Source organism: Seriola dumerili, unplaced genomic scaffold (genome assembly GCF_002260705.1).
Source record: "Seriola dumerili isolate Sdu_G_001 unplaced genomic scaffold, Sdu_1.0 BDQW01000109.1, whole genome shotgun sequence".
In the NCBI taxonomy this organism is placed as follows: Eukaryota; Metazoa; Chordata; class Actinopteri; order Carangiformes; family Carangidae; genus Seriola; species Seriola dumerili.
In genome coordinates this window covers 769,740-795,612 of record NW_019174364.1, presented here as the reverse complement: position 1 = coordinate 795,612, position 25,873 = coordinate 769,740, and the positions used below count along the sequence as shown (strand labels likewise).

Genomic DNA, 25,873 nt, shown 5'->3' with positions numbered 1-25,873 from the left:
GTCTTGAAAATTATTGGCCCACATACTTGCCAGTGCCATAATATCTGCAGATACACTGGCCCCGGCACAGACTCAGGCTGTACCAAAGAGACAGGCAACTCAGTGTAAATGTATTATGCTGCACCACCATAACAGTGCTGAATATCTTTACATATATGCAGTTAATCGCACTTCTGTTGTACAAATGTTTTGGATGAGATTAGACAACCTACAAATCAGCATTCAGTATTTTCCCTTTTAAAGGTGCAGCCAATAGAGTAAAAAATAGACCTCTTTCACTTGTTCAGATTTGTATCTGTAGCAACTTTAGCAGGTGTTATTGAGGTGCATAGTGGTGCTTTACTGAACTGCATTATGTTAAGATGGATTTCATACTCTGCTTCCCTAGTGTGCAAGTTGGGTGGACAGAACATTAGAAACTCTTTTCAATCTAATACAGTTCAGTGCATTACCATCACAAAGTACGGTTGCAATGATATAGTTAATAGTACAGAGTCTAATGCAGAGCTGTTGTGTATTGCATGGCATTGTGCTGGTGTACCTAATAAAATAGCCAGTGCAAATATTCACCCAGCTTTCTATGATCATGGTAACAATACAAAAAAGGTAATATGAAACCATTTAAAATAAAATAAACAAACTGTTTTACTGAAGATTTTATTTATTAATTCTATTTGTGCTTTTTATAACTTAATCGCACATAAACTGCATCCCAAACACCCTCCAAAAACTGACAGTGTAAGCAGTGCTGTCCCTCATAGTGACAGAATGGATGGGAGAGGATACAGTTAAAGAAAAAAAAAAAAAAAAAAAAGGCACAGCCATCCCCTGGAGTTGTCCTGCTGCCCCTGCCACTCACTTCTACAGAAAAGGGCCACTAGCCATGCCACAAAGTAAAGTTTGAGTCCACACGCAAGTTACTCATCAACTCAACATTTCTCACTAGTAGTGGCCCTTTCTCAGTGCAGGTTGGGGTGGGGGGTTACGGTGGACAAGACAGAGGAATGCTACCAGCTCGTGGTGACTTCTTCTCTCACAGTTTTCAGTTTAACTGCGGGATAATATCACCTTCCCCATACCAAGTTAAAGAAACCATACCTATATACAGGGAGAATAAGATTCTTTCCCAAGGTCTGTACAATTAGGCCTATACATTTACTGCACAGAATCTAATAGAAAAAAAATTCACTCAGCTGCAAAAACATCTCCATCATTCACCTCTTCAAAAGCAGTGACTTCAAGGTTGAAGACAAAGCATGGGATGGTTAGACTTTCCAGTTCTGTGCACTGTCTTTCAAATTAAAGTTCACATTTTTCTGGTAACGAGGAGGTGGAGATGGGCAGAAAAAAAGAAAAGAAAATCTTGCTATCCAGCAGTGTTTATTTTCTTATGGCCGGAACTCCAGCTCATCTACACTTATGACCTTGGCCGGCATGGAGGGGAGTGGCTGTTCTAGCACGTCTGATCCAAACCACTTGGCTAGGCCTAAAGGGGGGCTGCCGCCGTGTTGCTGGGAGCCATTTGTCCGGTGGGGGCCTTGGCTCTGTGACTGAGGGCCTGGGACACTTGGATGTACTACAAGATAAGACAAAAACAGGAAGAAAAATCTTTTAATGCCAAGTTCTTACCCATTTAAAATCAACCCAATTCTGCTACAGTAATATAGGTTAGTAGCACAAATACCATACTATGCAAGATACAACTTGTTTTATGTATGAGGACTGTATAGTTGTGCAAGTATTACACTGAGCAGTAATATTTGACATTGCTTCCACTTACTTGGTCTCTGTTGCTGAAGTTGCTGCTGCATAACTGCTAACTGCATCTGAGTATTGGCTCTGGGAGGTAGAAGTGGATGCGCTGTCGCACTTAGAGGGTACAGCGGTTGTCCAAGCAGGGCAGGAGGCAAGCCTTGAAGTTGTGCAAGGTCAACGTGTGGTGGAAATATACCTGTGAATACAAGTCAAGACTTCCCTTAGTTCTGAGGGTCAGAGTAGTTCAATAACAAAAGCCTCAACAGTAAAAATAAGTTTTATAAAATATAAGCATGGGAAAAAACAAAAACACACACTCGAGCATATACTAACCGGCTTGCACAAGAGCAGGTCCAAGCTGCTGTGGCTGGATACCCTGTGCCAGCATTCGCTGAACCACATTAGGGTGGAGCTGGGGAGGAGGACGCACCATAGGTACATGAGATAGCAGCGGTACCGGGTATATGGGACGAGGAAAAGATGAGGATGGTCCTGGAGGTACCATGGTGGGTGTATGGCGTCCAGCGGAGCCAGGCCTGAGACGCTCCTGATCTTTGCTTGGCAAGGTCTGTGAGTTGGCCTTTACCCCACCAGACTGGGCAGCATTCCCATCCATTGCTTCCAGGTATAGATTTGGGGAACTGCTTTCTGTAATCACATAACCCAAATCTCAATGTTAGTGTTGTAGTACTTTAACCTAAGTTCAAATCAAGAAGTTGAGGACAATGGTCCATACTCAGTATGACTACAATACCACAGCTAGCGTTTATGTAAAGTGCCTCAAGTGAATAATGCAGCCAGGAGTTCCTTTTATTACACTGGTACCATGTTGTGGAACAGCCTTCTGCTACAGATCCAGCTTTTAAATATGAGAGGGGCTTATAAAAAAAAAAAAAAAAAAAGTCAGGTTAGGACATTTTTTTATGCAATAGAGTAACAGCTTTATAATGATAGCTGCAATAACACTGTCACTTTAGCTGTCCTTGTTTTTAGATGCAAGTTTTATTTTTGAATTGAGTTTTGGTTTTTATAATTGTATTGCTTAAATTTGATGTTAAATGCAGTGTACTTCTTTATGTTTCCTTGTTCTTTAACATTTTGGCACTATGTTAGAAATAAATATTCAATTTAACATGTTATCTCTTGGATTTTTTGTTTGAGGATAAATGAATGCGCTATACCATCTTGAGAATGTGCTGCTCCCTCCTCCTTGGTTTCTGAACGACCTGATGGTTCATCTCTGCTTTTCTCTTTTGTAGCGTACATTTTGCGAATCACAGATGTGGGTGTAAATGAAGGGGACAACTGTTGTAGGTAAAAAAAATAATATATATTATTAATAGTAGCAATACCAAAATGTATAGAATTTACACACAACAGTTTAAAGATTAGTTGGGTCTTTACAGGACTCTGGAAAAGAATGACATTTGGGAGAGTAAGGTTTATAATCACCATGCTGGTGACAGCATTTCCTGGAGAGTTTCTCCCAGCAGGCTGAGGACCTGGACCAGGGGAGCGATTAACACGCTGTGGTCTGTTGATCACAAGCACATCAGCATCATAATAACTAGCAAATACTAACAATACATCTTTGCTTGGGTGCATATATTCAGTGGACTAATGTATGCCAGTATCAAAATATTAACAGTGATTGAAGTGGGTTTCTTTTTAAATAAGAAAAAAAAAAAAAAAAAAAAAAAAAAAAAAAAAAGGTCAGAGAAAAACTAACATGTAACACACCAAGCCACAACTGCCATCATTTCAGTAACTAAAATTAACTAGCAAGACATGAAGTCCAACACAAATGTGTTCTTCAGAGGATAAAAAAGGTAGCCAATTAACTAAGTAGGCATTAAAAATCACATTTAATTCAGTCATTTAATGATGAATACTGTGCAGTATTTGAATATGCTTTTTTCTTTTTAAACTAACCGATTTCGAAAGGACTTATCCTGTGGTGGCTTGTTGTAGTTTGACTGGAATGAGTGGTGGGCATGTAGAGCGAGGTCCTGTTGGAACGCCAGCGCTTCTAGGTCTGCCTGATTCACTGGCATTGAGAGAGCCCTCATCTGGACAAACATAATACATACAGCTGAAGAGATCTCCAAATGACATCTAGGGAGATACTTTTATGGAACTTCTCTGCTCCACTAAAAACTGATATTATGTCAGCAGGGTGAAAACTGTTACATGCATTACAACCTCTAAATTTTCTAGGTTATATGGAGCACTACTCATGCATTCATGTTATAAAATAAGGTTCTTCAAATAGAATTTTGTATTCATTAAACATACAAAGTATAAGTCAGCCATTCAAATCCAAGCCATTAGTATCATTTAATGTTGATTACACCCAAAACAGACAAAATAAAGTTTAGTTTTATTAGGTGTGAAGTCTACCTTCAGTAATCAACAATGAAGCCATTAATTCAAGTTAAGTGTGTCCAGAAATTGAAGTTACCTGTTGCTGTGCAGCAGATCCAGGGCTGATGGACCGGTGTACTTCAGCAAACTGTTCTGGCAGTATGGGCTGAGGACCAACAGGAAAACCTTGGGTAGGAGAGGGGGGGGGGGGGGGGGGGACGACGACTATTAAATGATCCAGCTTGTCTATTCAACACCATCTTCTCAAAACAAAAAACAGAGGCTCAAGTAAAGATGTTGATGCTGCTTAAATTTCAACAGAAGCACTATTGCACTCCTAGCTGTGCTGTGATCATATGCATTTCCAATGTACCCTCACAGCAGGAGATAAACTCATTTAACATGTGTGGTGATGCAGAAAGCATCACCACACGTTTAAATAAATGGCTCACCATGTTAAGCTTTTGCTATTGTAGCCCATCTGACATAGCCTCTGAGATTTGTTTCACTCCTGTTGCCTCAGTTTTTTCTGATCTGTTCTAGTTTGACATTCCATCAGAGCTGTAATAAAGTTTGGACTGCATCGTCTAACAGTGAAAAACTATTCCTCTAGTTTCTTCACATTTAGAGCTTTCTACTATATGCTCATCATTATTAAATGTTCTTGGATGGATTTGGATTTTGAAAAATTCTAATGAAATCTGTAGGTAAAGTTATGATTAAAAAGAATTTCTAATTCCATGGTGTGGTTCACAAGTCTTTTCAAGGCTTCAACTTGTCTCTTTTGTAATCAACCTACCTGCTGAAGGTTGCAACCGACTGTTGAAGTAGTCAGGAGAGGGTGCCCTCTGTGGAAAGAGAGGGGGTGAAGGGCCCTTATGTAGTAGGCCATGAAGAGGGGCAGATGTAGTTGGGCCCTCAGTGTTGCCCAACAGATTGCCAAGTAGAGTAGGGGAGCCACTACGAGCAGGACCACCTAAGAGCTCCTACAATACAAACATATTTCTCATGAAATCCCATTCACTTTAATGTTACTGGTCTGAGTTAGATTCAATGCAGAGCTGCTGTTCATAAAATGTGGGATAGAATATTTTTCCCTGATAAAGATGACTCGGGCAATTTGCCCACTTGGGAACTAGCAACCATCCTCATCAGCTCTAATAAAGCAACACTCCCGGATACAGCACACACAAGGTTACAGTGTTCTTAATCATAATGTAGCATATAAAAACCCCCTGATTTACAGCCAAAGACAGACATGATTTGATTAAGCTTGCACCTCAAACAAAATCTGAACCAGAATAAAATTTAACAAGCGCATGTACTGTTTTTAGTGTTTTATTTTTTCAGCAAGCCAGCATCTAGTTTGTCTGACAGCAATAATGGTAATAGTTTCAAATTTTATTTTTCTGTGCAGAACCTCAATGTGATGTGCTTTGCAACTTGTAGCAGCATTGAAGGTTTAGTTGCCTCAGCAGAGGGACATAAAATCCTTTACATAGCCTGTGTCACAACTCAAAACCATGTTCTGTGGTTTCCTGAGAAGAAAACCCATGAACCATCATGTTTCTGTATATGTTAAGATCCCAAATGGACATTTCATATGGAGGCTACACATTAAAGCTGATGAAAGGGCACTGCGTTAGAGTTTTGCACTTGATCTGAAACTGACATGAGGAAAACCTATCCAAACCCAACATGCATAAATATTACAATGGGCATGGGGACAGTCAGTCCAGGCTGGAAATTAACCTGAGGACCTGATCCAAAATGTTCTTATTGAAAAAGACTAATAGAAGGAACACTGGCAGCAGCCTGATTGTGCCACAGATTAATGAGCGGCTACTGTTGAAAAGACCAACCATAGATGTCATTTTTCTCCTGCAGTTCAGTTTACACTCTCCATCTGTTGCACCACCAGAGATATGAAGTACAAAAACACAAACCTGGAATATGTTTTTCTGCTGCTGAGCTGGCACTTGAGCTTCAGACATTGTCACCACAGCTGGGTCTGAAGGTTGCTGCATTGTACAGAGACAAATAATTTGTGGCAGGTGCAATGCAACCAAAAACAACAGTTTGCTCATAAAAACCCATCCCAGTAAGAATTTCGCAGTGTAGGTTGTGTGGTAAGCGTTGAAATGCATCAAAACAGCAACTGAATAAAAACTGGCTTTTAAATGGTACCACCACATGTAAAAGTTTGGGCATGTAACAGACTTTCCTTTAACTTCGTAACTGCAAGCCCACTGAGATAGATTTTTACAAGTGAGTCACAATCAAAGTGTCCCTCATGCAAGTCAGTTATGCTTTTGGGTTAATGCACTTTTCCTTGATGATCATCCATCTAATGACACAGTTGAGATGGTTCTCACCTCAGCACAAACCAGAACACTAATTTAGAAACAGACTTGCATTAAAAAAAATGACACTTGCAGCATTCAAACATCAAATATTAAAAAAACAAAATAAACAACCTCCAAAACAGTTGAGAAGCAAATTTATGCCCATCGCTTTTTAGCCCTTTGGAATTTTTTATTTATTTTTTTTTAAAAGAAAAAAAAAAAAAAAATCTAATCTTAATGCTGAAAAGCTTGCATGTAATGTTAAGACATCACAGGGACAGATGTGTTTCAAAAGTTACCTGTTCCAGTTTAACATGCACAATGCTGTTAATTATCCAGTGTAAGCCTTGGGCTATATAAATAAAAAACAATACATGTAGAAAAATACTTACATTGTTTGTGTTGGTTTTGGGGTGAGGTGGCAGAGTTCCACTTGCCTTCATGCTGCTGACCAGTTTATTAAAGGCCGACATGTCTGTGTCACGCGAGCGTGGACGGGCACTGGGGCCACCCGTTAAAGCCTCCTCTAAATGCTCGGCCATGAAGGGCGTGCCATTACCTCTCTGTGGAGTTGGCACCTTTCGCACTTGTCCAGAGTCCAGCTTCATCCCTTTCATCTCTCCCTCCACCTCCTCCAGCGAGAGCACCACTCCAGAATTAGCTGGGCACAGATAAATACATTAAAAACTATCAGGAGAACTGATAAAACTGAGTTTTGAGGAGATTTAAAATAACAAGCTGACACTGCTTGTTACTGCAGGCACTGGTGAGACTATGACTGATAAACCTTCAAACTCATGGATCTAATAGACATGCAAACAGAGTTTTATGATACTATTAGACAGGACTTCACACGTTTTTAAAAACACAATTACAGGGAGAATCATGTCATCTTTTGTCCAATGACAAGATAACAGAAGCTATGGCCAATGACACTGCACACTATTGTGGCAAAAGCTGAGCCAGGCTCAATGTTTTAGGCTGATAACCCTACACCCCCCCCCAGTCAGTAAGACCAAATATCAGCATGCATGTGTCCTGTAAATCTGATCATAGCTTAGTGTCAAGGAACCACGTGAAGGCCCATGTCAGGGTACGCAGTGAGCAGGCTCATATGGGGTTAAAAAGAACAACTAGGTTTAGGCAATATGACAACAAGACTGTGACAAAATATTTCTTAGCAGATTTTACTAGACCATTTCTACAGAATATCTGGCAATTGTAAGTAATGCTGCAAATCAGTTAGCGGGACAAATGATGAAATATCTCAATTGGTAAGGTATTTATTTCACTAGCTTAGACAAAAATATTCTCCCATCCAATTATTACATCTATAAATGTGTTCCCAATTGAAATATACCATGCTCAAATTTTCATCCATATTGCATTACCATACATGAACAAGTTATCTAAAGTCTAACTAAAGCAATGCTTTAATGAGCTGAAACTTACTGCTTTCCCGTAGCCGAGCTTTATTGACTGACAGGGTGGAGAGAAGGGGCTTCAGGTCTATTTTGGCTTTGTGCAGTAGCTCCAGGATGTCCACCTTCTCCTTGCACTCTGATGATTGAATAGGTGTGAAGTATGGGACAGGGCCTTGACCAGGGGATGTACAGCATGGATCAAGCCCTTTAAAAAGGGCGAAAGACAATTGAAGGTTTAGGATATTCAATACGTTTTGGCAGCATTAACATTACAAATCTAGCATTCAATGAACTAGCAGTCACATAGCATTTAGGGTGACACAGTAAAGCAGCAGGATGGGGTTGACAAACTTATTTTATTAATGCTTTACATAATAACAATGTAAAACAAGAGGGAGAAATCCAGGGGCTTCTTGCATGACCCAGATTTACCAAATTATCTTGATAACTTTAAAACCCAAGACCCCCTTAAACACAAAGCTGATAATTCATTAAACTTGTTTTTAAAGAACAGGCCCCTGATATTGAGTTTCTTTCAACAAAGAGCACTCTGGCCTGGTTTTAAGCTATATTGTTACATGAAACACCTTCAGCCAAACAGTGGGAAAGCCAAGACAATCAAATCATTTACCTGCTAGCTTTTCCAGCTCCTCGTGAGGAGTGGACCTCAGACTGCTGGATCGGCTACCTGAAGGGCTCAGGTTACTGGAGAACCACTGACTGAAGCGGCTAGCTGATACAGGGCCCTCCCCCAACACGTCCTCTATCATCTGTAAGACAGACACAGATGCCTGTGAGAGAGTGGAAAACAAAAAAATCGGCAGGCAGAAGGTAGAAGGTTGCAAGAACAAAGATGACACTTACGTTTAGAGTGCTTTCCATCGATTTAGCACAAAATGTGCTAGAAGACTGAGAACAGTGTCAATGAATGCACTGCTGTTTGGCATTGTGTTGATTTAGCACCACAATCTCATTTAGCTTGTCGACTGGTTCTGTAAGTTGTCCAATTGGTAACAAGTCTAATGCAGCTATAATGATGGGCATAAATTTGGATTGTTGATACATTTTTTATGTCTCCTTAACCCCGTGTAAGAGCCCACTGACAAATTAATTTAGAAAATGCACCATTCAGTGGTAATACCCACCACCTCAGATCAAGTTCAGTGAGATCAAGCCAGTGCAGTAGAGGTAATATCGTACTGCAAGTATTCTGCAGAAATAATGTTTGGATCCAAAAACATAAAAACTTACTGAGCTTGGACATGAACAGACTATGTAATTTGTCAGGTCAAAACTGTTGCACCAGTGTCAATCTGGCCTTCAAGAGGTTCTTAATGACTGCATAAATTGAGATACATTTGAAAACCTCTACTGTTGAGCTTACACTGTTCAGTATACAGAATAAAAGAGGGAGAGAAACAAAATAGTCACATTGATCGGGTTTTAGGAGTTTTAAATGACATCCCATCCGTGATGTTCATGCCTTGAAACACCAAAAATCACACAGTGCACCCCAGTACTTACAGAAGCCAGTCCTGGCATCGTCTTCTCCAGATTGAAGAATTCATTGAAGTCAAAGTCTCCAGCTGACTGCTCCGGTAGAACATCAGGGTGAGGAACCTCCTGATCGGCTGTCGACTGCAAACCCGCATCTTGCTCTTCCGCTTGTCCACCATTACATTCCACCACTGCACATGATAAATGCGACATTAAAGATGAAAATCTTTAATATCCCTAATATGATAGCCATCACACTAAGCTAGTTAACCAAATAATACCATGAACTTCACCAGTTAAAAACAACTAATGTAAGAAAAAAGAAAGAAGAAAAAAAAAAAGAAGGTCAAAATGTATTATGTTGCTGTAATTCAGAAGAACAGTTTCACAGAAAGACATGCCTTCTTTCACAGACTCTGTCCGCTTCCTTGACCGCTTGGACCTGCGTTTATCATCTTCCAGGATTTTGTCGTCAAATCCAATGAGTTCAATTGTCTCAGACTGGCTTGTGGGACCCCCAGAGAACCACTCTGGCTCCTCCTCTGCATACGAGTCATTCCTTCTCCTCTCACTAAACACACGTTTGTCACCAAAATCTCTCTGCAAATGATGAAAAAAAAAAAAACATAAGTCTACTGTGTTTGTAAAATGGAAGAAAATACATGCTGCTAAAAATCATACTAAATCGATGGCACCAGAATCGATGTTAACTCTGGAGAAACCACATTTAGTCAAGGGGGGCACATTTTTTTTGTGAAAAACAATGCTATATGCATCTGCTATTTTGCACATCTTTCTTAGCAATCTTACTTAGCATTGTAAAGAAACGGTAACAGCAGTGCACTGAATGCCTCATCGTCTGGACACTAAGGGAAATACATTATGGATGGACTGAAAACAGTGAACACCAACCCTGAATCTTTTATCTTTAAAGTCTCTCTCACGTTCCCTCTCTTTCTCCGCACGGGCTTCTCTCTCAAATGCTCGGGCAGCAATTATGCGTCCACTGCCGATTCTGCGTGCTCCTCCCAGACGGAGACTTTCATTCTCCTTATTTTCTAGGGGGCTGACTGGGCGACGGGCATGGAGGGCAGGTGCAGCATTGCCTTGACATCCACCTCCAAAGCTGCGTCGCTGTGGGCTCAGTATGACATCCAGATCATCCTCCTTTAAACGCTCACGAGGATCTGGATGTAATGCAACAAACAGCTTGGTTTTAGATGTTTAGAGTACACAATCTACATCAACAGTCACATTACACCAAGTCATCAATCCAGTGCAGGCCTCTGGTTTGAAGATTTTGTAAATATCAAATACATTTCACTTGTACTACATGTATACCTTCTTATCCCTCTGTCTAACAAAAAAATGTTACAACATTTGCTTGAGCATAATCGATAGCCACTGCATATTCAGTGGAGCATTACTGCATTACATACAGCATTACATTTACAGAAAACTGCTATTTTTTTTTATACTATAAGTCAGGGATAATGCTCTATACATGTGCCGATTTTCACAGCTCAGCGTTTTGCCATTAATTACTTAGACTGTGGCAGCCTGCCCCTTCTGGCTTTGGTCTATATAAATAATCATTTACCTGGGATTCTCCGTTTCAGAGGAACTCTGTCGTCCACATAGTCCTTTTTAAAACCTTCCACTGGAGAGCTACGCTCTGAAGTGGGATACAGTGAGGCGTGCCACTTCTCAGGGTCCCAGACACCATCACTGTATCAAAACACCATTTGAAAACCACAATTAAAAAAAAAAAAAAAAAAAAAAAAAAGGACATACTCACCTGTTTACCGACAAGACAAATAATTCACTAAAATGATTCCAAAAACAAACAGAGCGTACATGTCTAATGTTAGATTTTCTTTCATGCTGGTATTTGTCAGTCATAAGCATTAGAAAGACCAATTACAGTAGAATCTAACTACATTTCATAAAAGTCAACTGCAACCATAGATTTCAACCATTACTTCTTGGCCCTGTGAACCAGGAAACACACAGAAGACTGAAAAAAAAAAAAAAAACTATCAGACTTCCATCTTAACACAAGCATGATTGGTATTTCAAACAGCTTGCCTTGGAAGGTTGATAAAGAAGGTTGAAAGAATCAGGTGGTATTCATTCACATCTCAAATCTTTGTGAAATCCATATAAAATGTATTTAAATAATAAAAGCTCTAGACGCATGCAAAGATGGCTCCTGGGGAAAAGTCTGTCTTGATTATAATGTCAACAAATGGAGACTAAATATTCTGAAATACAAATCTGCCTTGAACATGTAGACACAAAATTGCAAGTCCAAGCCCAACTTGCACTCAATCCAACAGTGACTAGATTTCATAGAATCAAATAAAAATTTCAATCATCTGCAGACCATTACATACTTAAGAAGAAATCACTAACATCAGAACCCATTTTTCACCAGCCACATGCAGCAACTTATGTGTTCAAAAAGAAATTAATATTGTTTGCTCTGAGACTTGGCTGAATGTAAATGATTAAAAGCAGATTTTGAGAATATTTAGGCAACTGGATGATAGGCATTTTGTCAAATTTAATCCTAGTTTGTGAATATCTGGTGTGTTTGATAGTGTTGGAAGCCTACCTGCTGTACTTCAGAATCTGATCCATTCAAAGTCACTGTTAAAAGCATTTGATCCCACACACTTCACAAACCTCCAGCAGCACAAAATTAGATTAAGCTTTACTTAATGCAGACTTTGATCTCTATGTTGAGATGTGGTTTGAACTTCAGAGGCATGTGAGGACATGGTGCTTTGATCTGTATACATTGAATACCGTGCTTGTTTTTCAAGACCACCCCCTACAAAATATTACCATATCCTAAAATTGAAATCAGAAATTCATATATTTATATATAACTTTATAATAAAATCAGAGCTTTTTACCTTCATTGCTCAAAGTTAACATTGATTTCACCAATTTTGTCTTCCAAAATGGTCTTATTCTATTAATGGAAGCTACTAATGTTGTAGACTCATAGTAAATGCTAATGCTTTTTCATTGTCATGCTCTCAGTTCAAGCATTAGTAAACACTTACCTATGACTAGATCAAATGTTTAATTAAGCAGATTACAGTCATTATTAGTGGATACTGACATCCTAGGACATTCACTCTTACCTGTCATATTTCTCAGAGAGACATTCTGGCCTTTCATTGGAGATTGGCAGTTCTTTTATTTCCAGAAGCTCTTCCTATACAATAACAATATCAAAATGGTTCATTAGTGTTAGGGAACACCTCTATACAGCCTGTATAGTTGTCGATTGTATAGTTGGTGTTTTTCCATCACCTTAGTGTATCTGTAAGGAGCTGTAGCTGCAGGCTGTTGCTTAACTTGATCGACAGCAGCATCACCAGTCTTCGGCTCAACACAAGCATCGTTCTCCATGATTGACTACAGACACGGAACAAACAGCTTCTATCCCAATAATGTCTCTGCTCCTGTTGGAAACAAAGGTTTGTACGTTAACTATCCATGACAGTTGCTGCTTCATTGACTTCATTTGAATTTGGCCTGACAACACAGCGTTAAGTTAACTGACTGCTTCAGCTGATGTTCATCAAATGATCAATAAGAACAGATTTTAAAGTTGAACCAACACAGCATCATTCAAGTTTAGATGAAAAAACAAAACATTAGAAAAGCGACCCGCCCTCAAACATGAACACGCAGCACAACGAAAACAATTTCATCAAATTAACAATAAACTTTGCCGTAAATCGGGTTAACTTACATTGGGACAGTTTTAGCAAACGGTGCTAGCCAATTAGCAAGTTAATTGACAACAGCCAGAGACGCTGACATGAGACGTGACACGTCAATTACAATAAATTACCTGGCGTTTACGGTAATTGACAAGTTGTCTGTAGCTTCAAGACTGAACGACACTATTTTGAAAACAAATACATCTCCAGCCAGTACAAAACACTAACGACACTTTACCTGTCTTTGTTCAAATGAATCAACTCTTCACTGAGTTTCAGGAGAACATACGACAACAGTTAGCCAGGGTTAGCTGGGCTAGCGTCCCACATATAGTTAACTCTACACCTCGTTTGTTGTACAACATTTGCACTAAGGACTGACTGGGTAGTACATTTATAAAAATTACTCACTCGGTTTGAACGCTGTGTGGAAGACTGGCAACTTACGGCCGAACAGCGTCCGCTCACGATAGTTAGCTAGCTAGCTAACCTAGAGCCTTTAGCTAGCTAGCTAACTAGCTGGGGAATGGGGATAATGCCCACCCAGCGAGTACCAAATGTAAAGCCGGCTGAGTTGTTTCAGAGATTCCAGCAATTATACACTGTACTGGGGCAACTTAACACAATAAAACAGGTCCAAATAAGAAATTAATTCACACAGCGACTGTGTAATCTGAAATAATTGCCTGCTCTTTCTCTGTTTTCTAAGTCGTAGCACCAATTTTCCTCAGATCGCCGCTTTAAGAAGGTCCTTGGAAAGATTACATTGTGCCCACTGCGCCTTTGTAGAATTTTTAATAGTCTGGCGTGCGTCAGCCGTGTTGCATTTTGATATTTAAACAATAATATAAAAAATTACATGTAACTAGTAAGACATTAATGCGCAGCTATATCAACCGTTAAAAAAATGTAACTGGGTTTGTAGGAGTAGAAATTACACTAAATTTAGAAAACTCAAGAGGCATTATTTGGGGCAGCTATTCATTGTCTTGGGGTTTGTTCGATTTGCCAATCCGTCAAAGCGATCTCCTTGCGGTATTGTGAAAGTATACGGCCCCGCCCTCACGGGCTGTCCAGAACTGACATCGCCTGTGTTTTCACTTTTTTACCGTAGACGGGGAGTAAACATGTCACTCACAGTTTAAGCTGACGTATAGAGGGAAGGGGTCTCGCAACCACTGCCTTAGTGCCAAACTGAAAAGATTATTTTAAAGAGATACCCGTTTAGCATCCACAGCCTGGAGTCGGTGCAGTGTTTATACTGCGCAGGACGTTGGTGCCGCCTGTTGCCGTTGGCAACTAGATCTCTGGAACACACCACGGCGTCACACACACGCGGTCACGTGACGAGGAAAAACAAATGCGCGGCACTGAGTTACCACCTTAACCGTTTATTCACGTTGTTTAAAGATGTTAATATTGTTATATACGAAGGTCCAAAACAGTTTCACACTGTTGTTTTTGCTTCAGACTGATGCTAATGCTTCAGTTCTGTAACTCATGCCCGTGACGTGATTTAACACAATGCAGGGCGACACTAGAAAGCTAGACCCAGGACGACCCAGACCAAGAAGTGGTGAAACAAAACAACTCCGCAAAGTTCATACCAGAAAGGTTCCTTACAGAGTTGGATACAGCTGGAACAAAGGTGGAAGACTCAAGGAGTTGAGAATAAGGTGCTAAAACACTTAATTAACTGTATTTCAAATGACTGTTTTTGTCATTTATGATTTAACCTGACTTTTTCAACCACCGCAGGCACTTGGCCAGAAAGTTCCTGAAGATATGGATGCGGAACACCTTTGGTCGAGTTCCTCCTCATAAAGCCAAGTAATAAGTTACATTTATTTTACAAAGTGGAGTTGTTGAAATAACTTACGTGTATAGATGAGTTTATTTTTAAAGCTGGATCACAGTCTGTCTGCCACTATCAAGTGTCCTACCTGAATCTGAGTCTTCTAGTTAAAGGGAATATTACATATTGCAGGTCTCACTATGAAAGCGTGGTGCTGAGACGAGCCTTTGAAGGATGGAGAGAAGAGTGGTGGACGTCAAGGAGGGAATGGAGTCTAACAATGCGGGCAGAGTGTCACTACAGGTCAGCTCAAGTATTGTACTTAGTCACAGTTTTGAGGTACTTGTAGTTTACTTGGTTATTCCCAATTTATGCTATTTGAGGGGACTATTGTATTTACTCCACTATATTTATCTGACTGATGTAGTTACTAGTTACTTTTCTAATTAAAACTTACATAAAAGACTTATAGTCATAAAAATAACAACATATTGTTAAATTATTAGAAATATAATTTTTTTTTTAAAAATGTCATTATTATTATCATCAGCGAGCTAATGGACACATGAATTTCCCCTAGCATATAAATAAGTATCTGTCAATCAAACTGTCTGTCTGTCTGTCTGTCTGTCTGTCTGTCTGTCTGTCTGTCTATCTATCTGAAGACCTTTTGGGCTTGTGACAACTTATGATTGTCTATTTGGAGCCCCTCTTCATGTTTCAAATGTCTATGAATTCTTTTACTCTAAATGAATTTAGCTTATAATACTTCTTTACTTTGATTTAAGTAGGATTAATGCAAGACTTACACCTGTAATAGAGTATTTTTATGTTGAATGGGTACTTTAACTTAAGTAAAAGATATGAGTTTTTTGCACTACTGGACTTTACAGTCGCAGTTGTGGCCCAGAAAGCTGGTCACAGTTGTTTATTGTGTATTGTGTATGCTAATGAATTATTTTGTTTTTCAGGTATTATCTGTATAACTTGGGATTCCATAGCTGGCACGTGTTTATGTCTATGCAGAGGAAAAAGAAAAAAAAATTACAAAATGCTCAATCATATGGTAAGAGTTTACAAATGAGAACATATCCAAGCTCATATAACTTCATGTTTTGTCAGCTCTTGTGTCATTAATCACTTTGTTTCTTGAACCAGCTGACAGGCAACACATGCGTCTGGTTTGGGACAGGTGGGAGGTTTTCACAGAGATGAGGAGAATGAAGAAGAGAATGCTTGAATCAGCTTTTGAGCAGAGCAGACTTGCAACTCTGCAGTAAGTTAACTGTATTTACGAAGCACAGTACTGTACAGATGCCTCCCTGATGACACTGCATGATTGAATAAAAAATCTACAATGCCTGCAGCCTTTGCACAGTACTGTAGATCTATGCTCATGATGTTTAGTAAGTTGTAAATTTTTCCTTTTTTTTTTTTTTTACGTGAGCAGTTCTGCATGGAGCTTATGGCAGACTAGGCTGCAGCAGCATCAATACCTTTACACTTTGGAGGACCAAGCCCTCAAACAGCAGACAATGACTTTACAGATGAGGGTAAACATCTTATCAGACACACTCATAACTCATGTCTTTTGCCTCAACATAAATACTGATCTTTGTTGTATTTCCCTTTCTACTTTGTGTGATGTATGCACTGCTCATTTTTGCAAAGACCTGGCTTCATTGGAAAGAAATCCACACAGCTTCCTGTTGCCAGAAAAAAAAAGAATCCAAGGCTTCACTTCACTTCATTCTCAAACTGAAAAGAAAAACATTGCATCAGTGGATGAGTTATGTGTCCTGCTGCCAAACCAAAAGAAAGTCACAAGGTCATTTTAATTACATTCCTGGAATACATACTTTTGTGTGTATGTTTTTTTGAGATGTATTGCTCAGTTTTCTTTTATTCCCTTTCTAATGTTTTAGATGCAGTTCAGCGTTCCTGTCATCTCCGTCTGGTGAGGACGTATTGGAGTACTTGGAGAAATGCGTTGCATCGCAGGTGGCGTGAGGAGGACTGTCTGCAAGCTGCAAGGCAGTTAGCCATACAGAGCACCAAACGCAGAGCACTGGAGCGATGGAGAGCTTGTATCTTAATCAATACATAAAATTGAGATATCATCATTAACATATTGTCATTAACATATCTTTCGAACCTTTCATTTTCTTACCAACTACAGCATCATAAGAGGTCCACTGTAGGATAGAAAGTTCTTATAATTATCAATACAGTTGTTTGATTCTTGAGCTTGTCAGTAGATGTGACGTTGTGCAGAGACGAAGCTGAAATAAACCAGATGGCGAGTCAACACCACCAACATCATCTACTGGTAAGAGCCAAAATTGAAGCAACAGAAGAACAGAACGCAATCATGTATTAATTACTGTGTATTGTTGTTGCAGAGTGCTGGATTGCAGGGACTTTCTCTCAACGTCATCTGGAACAAAACACATCGTTTGAACAACAACATGGCTCTCCAGCATTATTATCAAACTGTAATAGATGAGCACTCATCCTGAAATTACATTATAAGTTAAATATTTCTATTAAAGTTTGCATTGGTGGTTGACGTTTTATGTTTGTGTTTCTTGTAGATGATAAGGAAGTTTTGGAAGCTGTGGCAGGACCGTCTTGAGGAAGCTGAAGACAAGAGTTTTCAACCACTAACAGAAATGGCACAGATTAACTACAGGTTGTTTCATTTACTTTTTAAGCCTCCACGCTAGCGATAGCCAGGGATATTTTCAGGTTGTCTGTCCGTCCGTCCCATTCTGGTGAATGCAATATCTCCGTAACGCCTTAAGGGAACTTCTTCATATTTAACACATTCATTTGGACTTTAGGATGAACTGATTAGAATTTCATGGTCAAAGGTTGAGGTCACTGTGACATCACAAAACATGTTTTTGGCCATAACTCATGAATTGATACACTAATTATGACACAATTTAACTCAAATGTCTATATGGATAAAATGAAGTGATGTCATTTTATATCCAAATGGTTCAAGGTCAACTTCACTGTGGCATCATAATGTTCTGCAAAAACTCAGGAAGGAGAGATTGTGACTATATTTCCTGCAACTTGCCTGGTTGGCAGAGTCATACAACTACGAGGCAGTAATTCTAGTTTCATTCTGTGGCTTCACCTACATTTGCCCTGGAGTCAAAGAATATATTGATTGGTATACAGAGTTACATCTATGTGTTCAAAACGTAATTTTAAATTATTCCTGTGTGATTAATTCAAATTTAAATATTTATCTAAAGTGAAAGATTTTTCCCTTTTCAGCACGTCCCTGTTGAGCAGCTGTTTTCACCTCTGGAGGGAGAAACTTGCTGAACAGAGACACATGCAGGTATTTTCCTAGGATGAACAAAACATTTTCATAACAAGAGCAATACTTAAAGAACAGGCATATGTTTCTATAAATGATATGCCAAGAATGGCTTCAGTTAAACTGGCAGTATGTCAATGCCTTGACTACTCACTCAAATATAGATTTATTTACTCTGATGACTGTATTTTAAGAGCTGTAAAATACATTTCTTTCTATATTTTAGAACTGAAACAGTCAATTAATTGATTAGTTAGTCAACAGAAAATTACTCGACAACTTTTTTGATAGCCAAGAAACATTTGCCAACACTGGCTTCTTAAATGTAGTATAGTATTTTTTGCTTTTCTTTATATCATGGTAAATTCACTATCTTTGACTTTTAGTGACACAATTGATTATGTTGCCTTGGGTTCTGTAGCAATTCTGATTATTTCTGATTAATCTCTGTCAAACAATTAATCGAGTAATTGTCGAAATAATCTTCAAATTAATCAATAATGAAAATAATCTTGACTCGCAGCCCTGTGCTATTTCCAACTAACTATTTCCAAATAAGAATTAACAATTTCTTTTATATGTTTTTAACTGTTGATTGATAAAATTTAGACAAACAGTTGATCAAAATGAGAAATGTCTATGTGATACTAATACCTGTAAAAATATTGTTTCATAGTTAACTTAAAACATTATGCTCTTCTGCAGGAATTGGAGCATCGTGCAGACGTTTGGTTTGCAGAGCGCATGCTGCCTCGGTGTTTCAATTCGTGGGTTGAGTTCACTCTGCAGAGGAGACTCCATACACAGAGGAGACACAAGGCAGAAGTCTATAATCAGTGAGTTACGGTCTTTTTCCTCCAGACTTGTACTCATTTTGAGATTTGCATCCAAACCAAGCAGAAGTGATCTTATTTGTTTGTACACTTTGTTATCAGGCAACGTCAGTACTCTTGGGTGTTTTACACCTGGTGGGGGCGGTCAGAGAAGCACAAGGAGCAGATGCTGTCTGAGCGAATGGTATGCCAGCTATAGATGGAAACTTTATTGTTGATTAAGAGCACAGCTGTGTATCAGACACAGACAGATAACTTGTTGTCAACAGGCTATTCTTCATGAGGAGCGATGCAACATGCAGAGAGCCTGGGCTCGCTGGAGGCAAAGGGCAGAGCAGCAGATCAATGAGGAGGAAAAACAGAAAGCTTCAGACTGTCTGTACCTGCACCGACTTCTCCACAAGACGATGACACAGTGGAAGGACAGCAGCACTGAGATTCGAGACAGGTGAGGCAAACTTAGTGCTGCTGAAGTGATTGATTGGTCTTAGTACAAGTACGAGCTACTTACAGTGCTGTTGGCTTACAAATGTGTTTGTTTATTTGTTTGCATGTCAGGAGAAACCGGGAGCAGAAGGCTTGTCATCAGGGTGATCTGCGCTGCATGAAATGGGCTCTGGAAAAATGGAAAAAGGTGCTTTTTGTAATCGTTGTCTTGTCCAGTCTGTACATCATCTTTTCATACACTGTAAGGTGTCAGCGCTTTTGGTTTAAGTAAAAAAAAAAAAAAAAAAAAAAAAACTTCTGAAAACTGGTATGGCCTTGTAAACTGCTGGATGTGTCCCACACATCCCCCTTTAAAAGCTCATCACAGGCATTTCTAGTGTGTTTTACTTGAAATTTTGCATTCATATTCTTAGGGCTGTGACTATAATCTGCAGATTATTTTCTTGATTAATAGTTTTATTTATAAAATGTCAAAATTGTGAAAAAAGCCTGTTGTAATGTCTCTCAGCCCGAGGTAATGTCTTCATATGTCTTGCTTTGTCTGGACAACAATCAAAAACCCAAAGATATTGTGAAGCTGGAATCATCAAATGTTTGGCATTTTGATAAAAAAATGACTAAAAAATACTAAAATTAATTTGAATTAATTAATTGATTATCTAAACTTTCTGTCAATCAACTATTGATATCACAATAATATAATATATAATAATAATATAACAACTAGCGATTAGTGATTCTCCTTTGTTTGATCAGTTTGTTCAGAACCAGAGAGTGAAAAAAAGCAAACTGGAGGAGATGCAGCGTTACCATGAAGCTAAACTTCTCAAGCACACCTTTGTGACCTGGAAGGTACTTCTATGTCAATATAATCACATGATCTCATACGCTGGGGCCGATAAAGATAATGTGAAAGCTGATACACCATGCCCTGCTGTATTCACAGACACACCACCTACAAATGTCTCAGATCTACGGTCAAACCGAGGAACTTTACAGACAGCAAACAAAGCGTTTTCTCAGGTATTAAACACTAATACATAGATATATTCTTCAAAATCTGAAATATGTGATATCTGAATATTTCTCTAAATAGAAAGGAATAGACAGGTATGTATCAGCATCATCAGTTTCAGTTTTGTCTCTCCAGGACGGCTATGTCAGTGTGGAGGGAGAACGCAGTGCTACAGGCAGAGGGCCAGCTCATGGAGCAACAAGCACAGGATCACTTTCAGCACTTTCTTCAGTTAAAGGTTATATAAGCAATCTGGTCTCTTAGTCTTCAAAACTAATACAATTAATCATCATTCATTCAGCCTTTGCTCATTGCTTTCTTTGCACTAAATCTTTGAAGGTGTTTCTTGCTTGGAGAGAAGCAACAACACGTGCAGTGACAAAGCGCCACCAGCAGGAGGAAGCAGTCAGCAGGGCTGAGAGGTCCACAAACCAAGGTAACAACCATAGACTGTAAATAAAAAGGTAACAACATTACTCCACAAACAGCAAAGATTCAACTCCATTTCAATGTTTATTTTCTAAGAACATATGTAATTGTATTTATGTGAATGTCACCTCCCTGCAACTCTTAACAACTCTTTCTGCTATGTTTATCAACTTATTACATGTCTACCAAAGTGTTTTTCTTAGACTTACAGCTCCATAGTTAAGAAGTGTAATGTGATTTTGATTTGCTCTCACACTCACTGTGTACAGCTGATTGGCCATATTTCAAATATATAAAAAAATAACAAAAACTGTGATGAAGTGAGACTCCTCACACTGGTAAACCAAAATAACACAGACCAAAAAAAAACCAATAGTGGCTTTCTTTTCAAAAGTAAATATCCCTGATCCAAGCCTCTCGCCTGCGTTTTATTGTGTGGGAAAAAAATGCAATTATCATCTGTTTATCACTTCATTGTATTTGTCACATGTCCTCACCACAGATTCTACAACTATCACAAGAAGAATTCTATTGTTAAGATTAGAAGGGGGTGTACCTCAAATGCTCTACACCTTGTAAGCTAATGTTTTCTCTGTTTAGTACGTCAGCTGCGGTCTTTCAGAAAGTGGAGGAGACAAACCAGAGATGCTCGGAGGGAGAGGATGTGTATGGAAAAAGCCAAACAGCACCATAACTCCAAACTCCTCTCTGAAGCAATGAAAATGTGGAATAAGCATCACTATCATTACCGGAAACATAAGGTTTATAATTCACTTTCCCTTAACTGTTATAAAAAGCCCACATGCTATGACAGAAATTCTGAAAAATGTGACTGTTTCATAGGTGATGAAACGACAAGGGATCCTGTTGCTGAGATTAAAGATGTACCAGACCTACTTTGAACAGTGGAAAATAAAGGTTTGTTGATGTTACGTTTCACACGCTGCAATTAAAGAGGCGCTCCACTGATTTTACACATAAAGATCAGTACTTGTCATGACGAGTAACACTCGTATGAAGCCAATGAAAAGAGTTGTAAAATGTCTCCGTGGGTCTGGAGCAGCTTTGTAAAGTTTGAAAAAACTTTTGAAATTGTTGCATCCAATGTTTTTAGAGCTTGACCCATATTATTATTGAAAGTCAGGATATCTAGGCTGCTTTGATTTTGACTCTTGATTCTTGACTTGATTATTTTTTTAAATGCTGACTCACATGTCCTCCAATGTTATGGAAATATCAAACACTAAATTACAGGAGTTGCCATTTAAATTAAGGATCATAGGGAAAAGAAGAGAATTGGATCTGTTTTATTGTTAAGATGTTCTTTATTGCTTTGATAATTGTCCATCTTGCTATATGGAGTTATACAGTGAGTAGATAGCAAAGTCAGACTCTCAGATCAATATACATGTGTGTGGTTTGATTTATTTCAGTTAAACTGGCTGTTACTTTGGTTTACTTCCTGATAACAGCTGCAGCACAGACGGAGAGAAGTTGAGCAGACGGAGCGAGCTCTTTGGCACTGGTCCCTCACTCTTCAAGCCAAGGTAACACATTGTTTTCTCGGGGCCTCATGAGGAGATCAAGCACAAATATTGGAGAATTGGTGCTCAAAGGGTTTAATGTTTCTTGATGTTTCTTTGTGAACCTGCTGCAGGTCCTGTATGGGTGGAGGCTGTGGGTCACTGAGCAACGCAGGAAGCAGGAGGAGGCAGCCAGAGCTGCACAGGTCTACAGAGACCAGCTGCTGAGGGAGGGTGTGACATGCATTCTTACATATGCTGCTCACATGAATGATCTCACAGTGAGCCTCACACAATACAGAAAAGAGCAAGTGAGTATGTGTGTGCGTTTACAAAATTATCTGTTTCTGCTTACAGATAAGATCTGTTCATGTCTGTCTGTGTCCTGCAGAGGTCATGTCATCTCCAGAGAGTGGTTAAACGTTGTGCTATGCGGTGGAAACAGCGGGCACTCTGCAAACCACAAAGAGAAAAAGCAGTCAGAGAGCAACCACCGAAAAAGAGTGTGACCTTCTGTTTGACTACTCCTGGACTGAAGAGCATTTCCTCGGCTGACTCATTGGAGCAGGAAGCTGAAGATGGAGTGCTTAGCAAGCTGTGAGTCTGAGTCCCTGACAGGCTGGGAATCTATTTTCAACACATGGACTCAGTCTTAGAGAGTTTGTCATCTTTTTGCAGGCTTCCCACCCGTATGCCTCGACGGCCGCCGCGTTGCTGTGAAGAGCTGTTTGAGTCCCCACTGACGGTCTTTCCACATAAAGGGTAGAGCATTACACATGTATTTTATACTAATTACATATCTGTTCCATATTTGAAATAATCTTTTTTTTTTTTCTTTTTTCTAGCGCCCAAAACCAGTCTGACATCACCAGCACTGAAGCAGCTCCAAAACCCTTGGAGTTCTGTTCTTCCTCAAAGAAAAAACATCCTGCAGTGTTGTCACACCTTCTTCCTGCTAAAGTCCTTGTTACCTCCACACATCAGAGTGCCATCGCATCTACACCCTCTGAGCCTCAATTGTCTATAGTGGACTCCTCTAAGGAAACTCAAGACCAAGACCTTCTTTTACCTCCTTCTGCTTTCATGACCACTGGGTCTCAAAATATGGTAATAATCACCTGTTTAACTTGGACAGAAATCAGTATGTATTCAGTGCTAAATTAAGTGACTCAACTTGGGTTATATCACGTCGTCTTTTTTCCAAGTTGGGAAAGACAAGCAGCCCAGGTTCTGGAGATGCCCCACTTGTGCCTTTTCATCAGTTTGTTGCTCCATTTAAACGTAATTCCAGGTATCCAGGTAAGGTAGCTGCACATTTCCTCCCAATAATGAGTTATTTTTTAATTCATTATAAAAAACATGATTGTTAAGATTGGATTACAAAGACCATCATAAACACCATGGTCAAAACAAGTTTTCCTTGTGCTTTTTCAAGAGATACATCTAGGAGCATCCATTGAACAAACTGAGGGTGCTCATATAGAAGATGTATCAACTGATCCAGCATCAGCTCTGACAAGAGAACTGCTCAGCATTCAGCAGGACATGAACAGTTTCCAACAGGACAGGAAACAACTCCGGTAAAAAAGAAACACCAGTTTTTTTTCTGTCCTTGTTAAATTTTTGTCCACTTTCTCACCATAGTAACTGATGTTTGTTTGCATGTGTGTGTGTCCATTCAGGGCATGGCAAAAACTCAAAGAGGTATTGCAAAGTTGGCTACAGACCAGTGGCGAAGATGAACAAATGGAAAAACATTCCGTTTGTGAGGAGTTGAAGGAGGTAAAAGATCAGATAAAGTTCACATGTTTTGTGTTAAACAGGTAACAACACTTTTACACTATGAAATGGTGCAAACAGTGTAGTTGCATGCGGTCAGCATTAGCTTTTGTACCTAAGTTTGTCGTTCACACTTACTATTGTTATTTTATGATAAACTCCAGATCAGTGTTGATGTTTTGAAACTCTAACTTCCCAAATGACACTGATGGCTTAAATTTTGCATGTACACTTTCTTCTGAGGCAAGTAAATATCTAGCAAGTCAGCATTCAGAGTTCACATGTGGGGAAACTAATTACAACAAATCATTGACACAAAATACGACTTTACCTGTGTCATAGTTGATGTTTTTCATGTTGATAGTTGGAGGAGCGCATCGACAGACTGTCCACCGAACTGGCAAAACGGAAGCCAGCGATGCTGCTACACACAGAGAGAATCCAGCATTTACAGACTGTCCTCCACACTTCAGGAGTTTCTTCTCTCCCTCCAAAAACATGACATGGAAACTGACCACTCTGTGTTTACGACGTGACAGGAAACAGCATTGGCCCGCACACACACTCCCTAAGCGATTACACCTGCTGATTGTTTGAACTGCTGTTCATCTGCCACGATCACATTTCTTAAAATAATGTGAAGACTGACTTGAGAACTGAAGGAGAAAACTGTTGACACATATTTTGCTGTAGATTTGCTTGTTTTTTAGACATTTATACTTCTACTGCACTCGGATTTTGAAAAAAATGGATCTCTTAATGTCCAGGTAATGCTGTTGATTATTGTTAAATATCATGTAAACAGTCTGAAACTCGTCTCAGCATGTCCAGAAACATTACATCCCAGCACCATTAAGCAGCCTTCACCTCTACACTTTAAATCTACAAAAGGTTGGATAGGGGTTGTCCTTGTGACAGATGGTGCTAAATATTTTCCATATGTGTGCAAAAAGTGACTTTACTGTTTTCAGAGGCTCAGCCCTTGCGCAATAGGTTTTCTATTTCCCCGTTAGAACCAGTGCCTCTAATACTTTGGAAAATCTATGCAGGAAAATCAGTGATTTCAGAATAACAGAAAGGACAGCTGTCTGTTGTGCTCTGCATTCTGGATAAGGCAGTTTTTTACAAATCTTTGATCTACAACCGGGCAGAATGCGAGGTGTTTATGCTATTTTACTCTTTTTCATCTTGGTCTGCTGCATCAGGGGTAAGTTTTGTTACTGATCTAGTTCATTTATTTACACTGATAAGTCATTTTGTGCTCATATTCAGTCTCACTGTGAATGTTGAATGTTCTATGTCTGTTTTTTCTTTTTTTTAGTTTTGGCTTCTGATTGTTGCTGGAAAAGTTGTTGCCCTGTTTGCGGAGCTTTTTGCTTTTCAGGACATTAAAACTGATTTTAACATTATAAATGTTGTAAAATAATTTCACAGTTTACTGATATGTAAAGTAGGCTTTAGATTTTCTTGATTAAAGAATGCACAAAGAAATTAATGAAAAACCTGTGTCTTAAAACACAAATATGAGTTGACAAACAACTAAATTCTGCAGTAGATGCATAGTGTATTACTTTTCTGACTGACTTG

At 39.2% G+C, this 25,873-nt stretch overlaps 2 protein-coding genes across 6 annotated transcripts; one reads left to right on the top strand and one right to left on the bottom strand.

Moving 5' to 3' along the window:
- Positions 1 to 655: 655 nt before the first annotated feature.
- eif4enif1 (eukaryotic translation initiation factor 4E nuclear import factor 1) lies at positions 656 to 13,860 on the bottom strand. 3 transcript variants are annotated; one of them, XM_022746673.1, is made up of 19 exons: positions 13,540 to 13,860; positions 12,713 to 12,864; positions 12,541 to 12,614; positions 10,986 to 11,113; positions 10,298 to 10,572; positions 9,787 to 9,985; positions 9,413 to 9,576; positions 8,520 to 8,679; positions 7,917 to 8,093; positions 6,857 to 7,125; positions 6,066 to 6,140; positions 4,919 to 5,105; positions 4,217 to 4,305; positions 3,688 to 3,824; positions 3,208 to 3,289; positions 2,937 to 3,060; positions 2,089 to 2,403; positions 1,781 to 1,951; positions 656 to 1,576 (listed from the first exon to the last, which is right to left on the bottom strand). In XM_022746673.1, exons 2-19 carry the CDS (start codon positions 12,809 to 12,811, stop codon positions 1,389 to 1,391), a joined length of 2,913 nt encoding a protein of 970 aa, XP_022602394.1. In that variant the 5' UTR covers positions 12,812 to 12,864; positions 13,540 to 13,860; the 3' UTR covers positions 656 to 1,388. The 3 variants fall into 3 exon arrangements, with proteins under 3 accessions (XP_022602394.1, XP_022602397.1, XP_022602395.1); XM_022746676.1 differs by having other exon boundaries at positions 8,520 to 8,658; XM_022746674.1 differs by lacking the exon at positions 13,540 to 13,860 and adding an exon at positions 13,158 to 13,216.
- Positions 13,861 to 14,504: 644 nt separating this feature from the next.
- sfi1 (SFI1 centrin binding protein) lies at positions 14,505 to 25,757 on the top strand. Of its 3 annotated transcripts, none has more exons than XM_022746803.1 (31): positions 14,505 to 14,804; positions 14,887 to 14,958; positions 15,116 to 15,226; positions 15,895 to 15,989; positions 16,082 to 16,199; positions 16,374 to 16,476; positions 16,595 to 16,751; positions 16,849 to 17,010; positions 17,182 to 17,252; positions 17,326 to 17,418; positions 17,518 to 17,615; positions 18,215 to 18,281; positions 18,966 to 19,096; positions 19,196 to 19,277; positions 19,363 to 19,541; positions 19,652 to 19,727; positions 20,297 to 20,392; positions 20,487 to 20,563; positions 20,691 to 20,793; positions 20,895 to 20,991; positions 21,585 to 21,745; positions 21,828 to 21,902; positions 22,463 to 22,531; positions 22,642 to 22,818; positions 22,899 to 23,104; positions 23,186 to 23,269; positions 23,353 to 23,614; positions 23,713 to 23,806; positions 23,943 to 24,087; positions 24,190 to 24,289; positions 24,651 to 25,757. In XM_022746803.1, exons 1-31 carry the CDS (start codon positions 14,653 to 14,655, stop codon positions 24,786 to 24,788), a joined length of 3,651 nt encoding a protein of 1,216 aa, XP_022602524.1. In that variant the 5' UTR covers positions 14,505 to 14,652; the 3' UTR covers positions 24,789 to 25,757. The 3 variants fall into 3 exon arrangements, with proteins under 3 accessions (XP_022602524.1, XP_022602523.1, XP_022602526.1); XM_022746802.1 differs by having other exon boundaries at positions 22,457 to 22,531; XM_022746805.1 differs by lacking the exons at positions 24,190 to 24,289; positions 24,651 to 25,757 and having other exon boundaries at positions 22,457 to 22,531; positions 23,945 to 24,067.
- Positions 25,758 to 25,873: the final 116 nt, after the last annotated feature.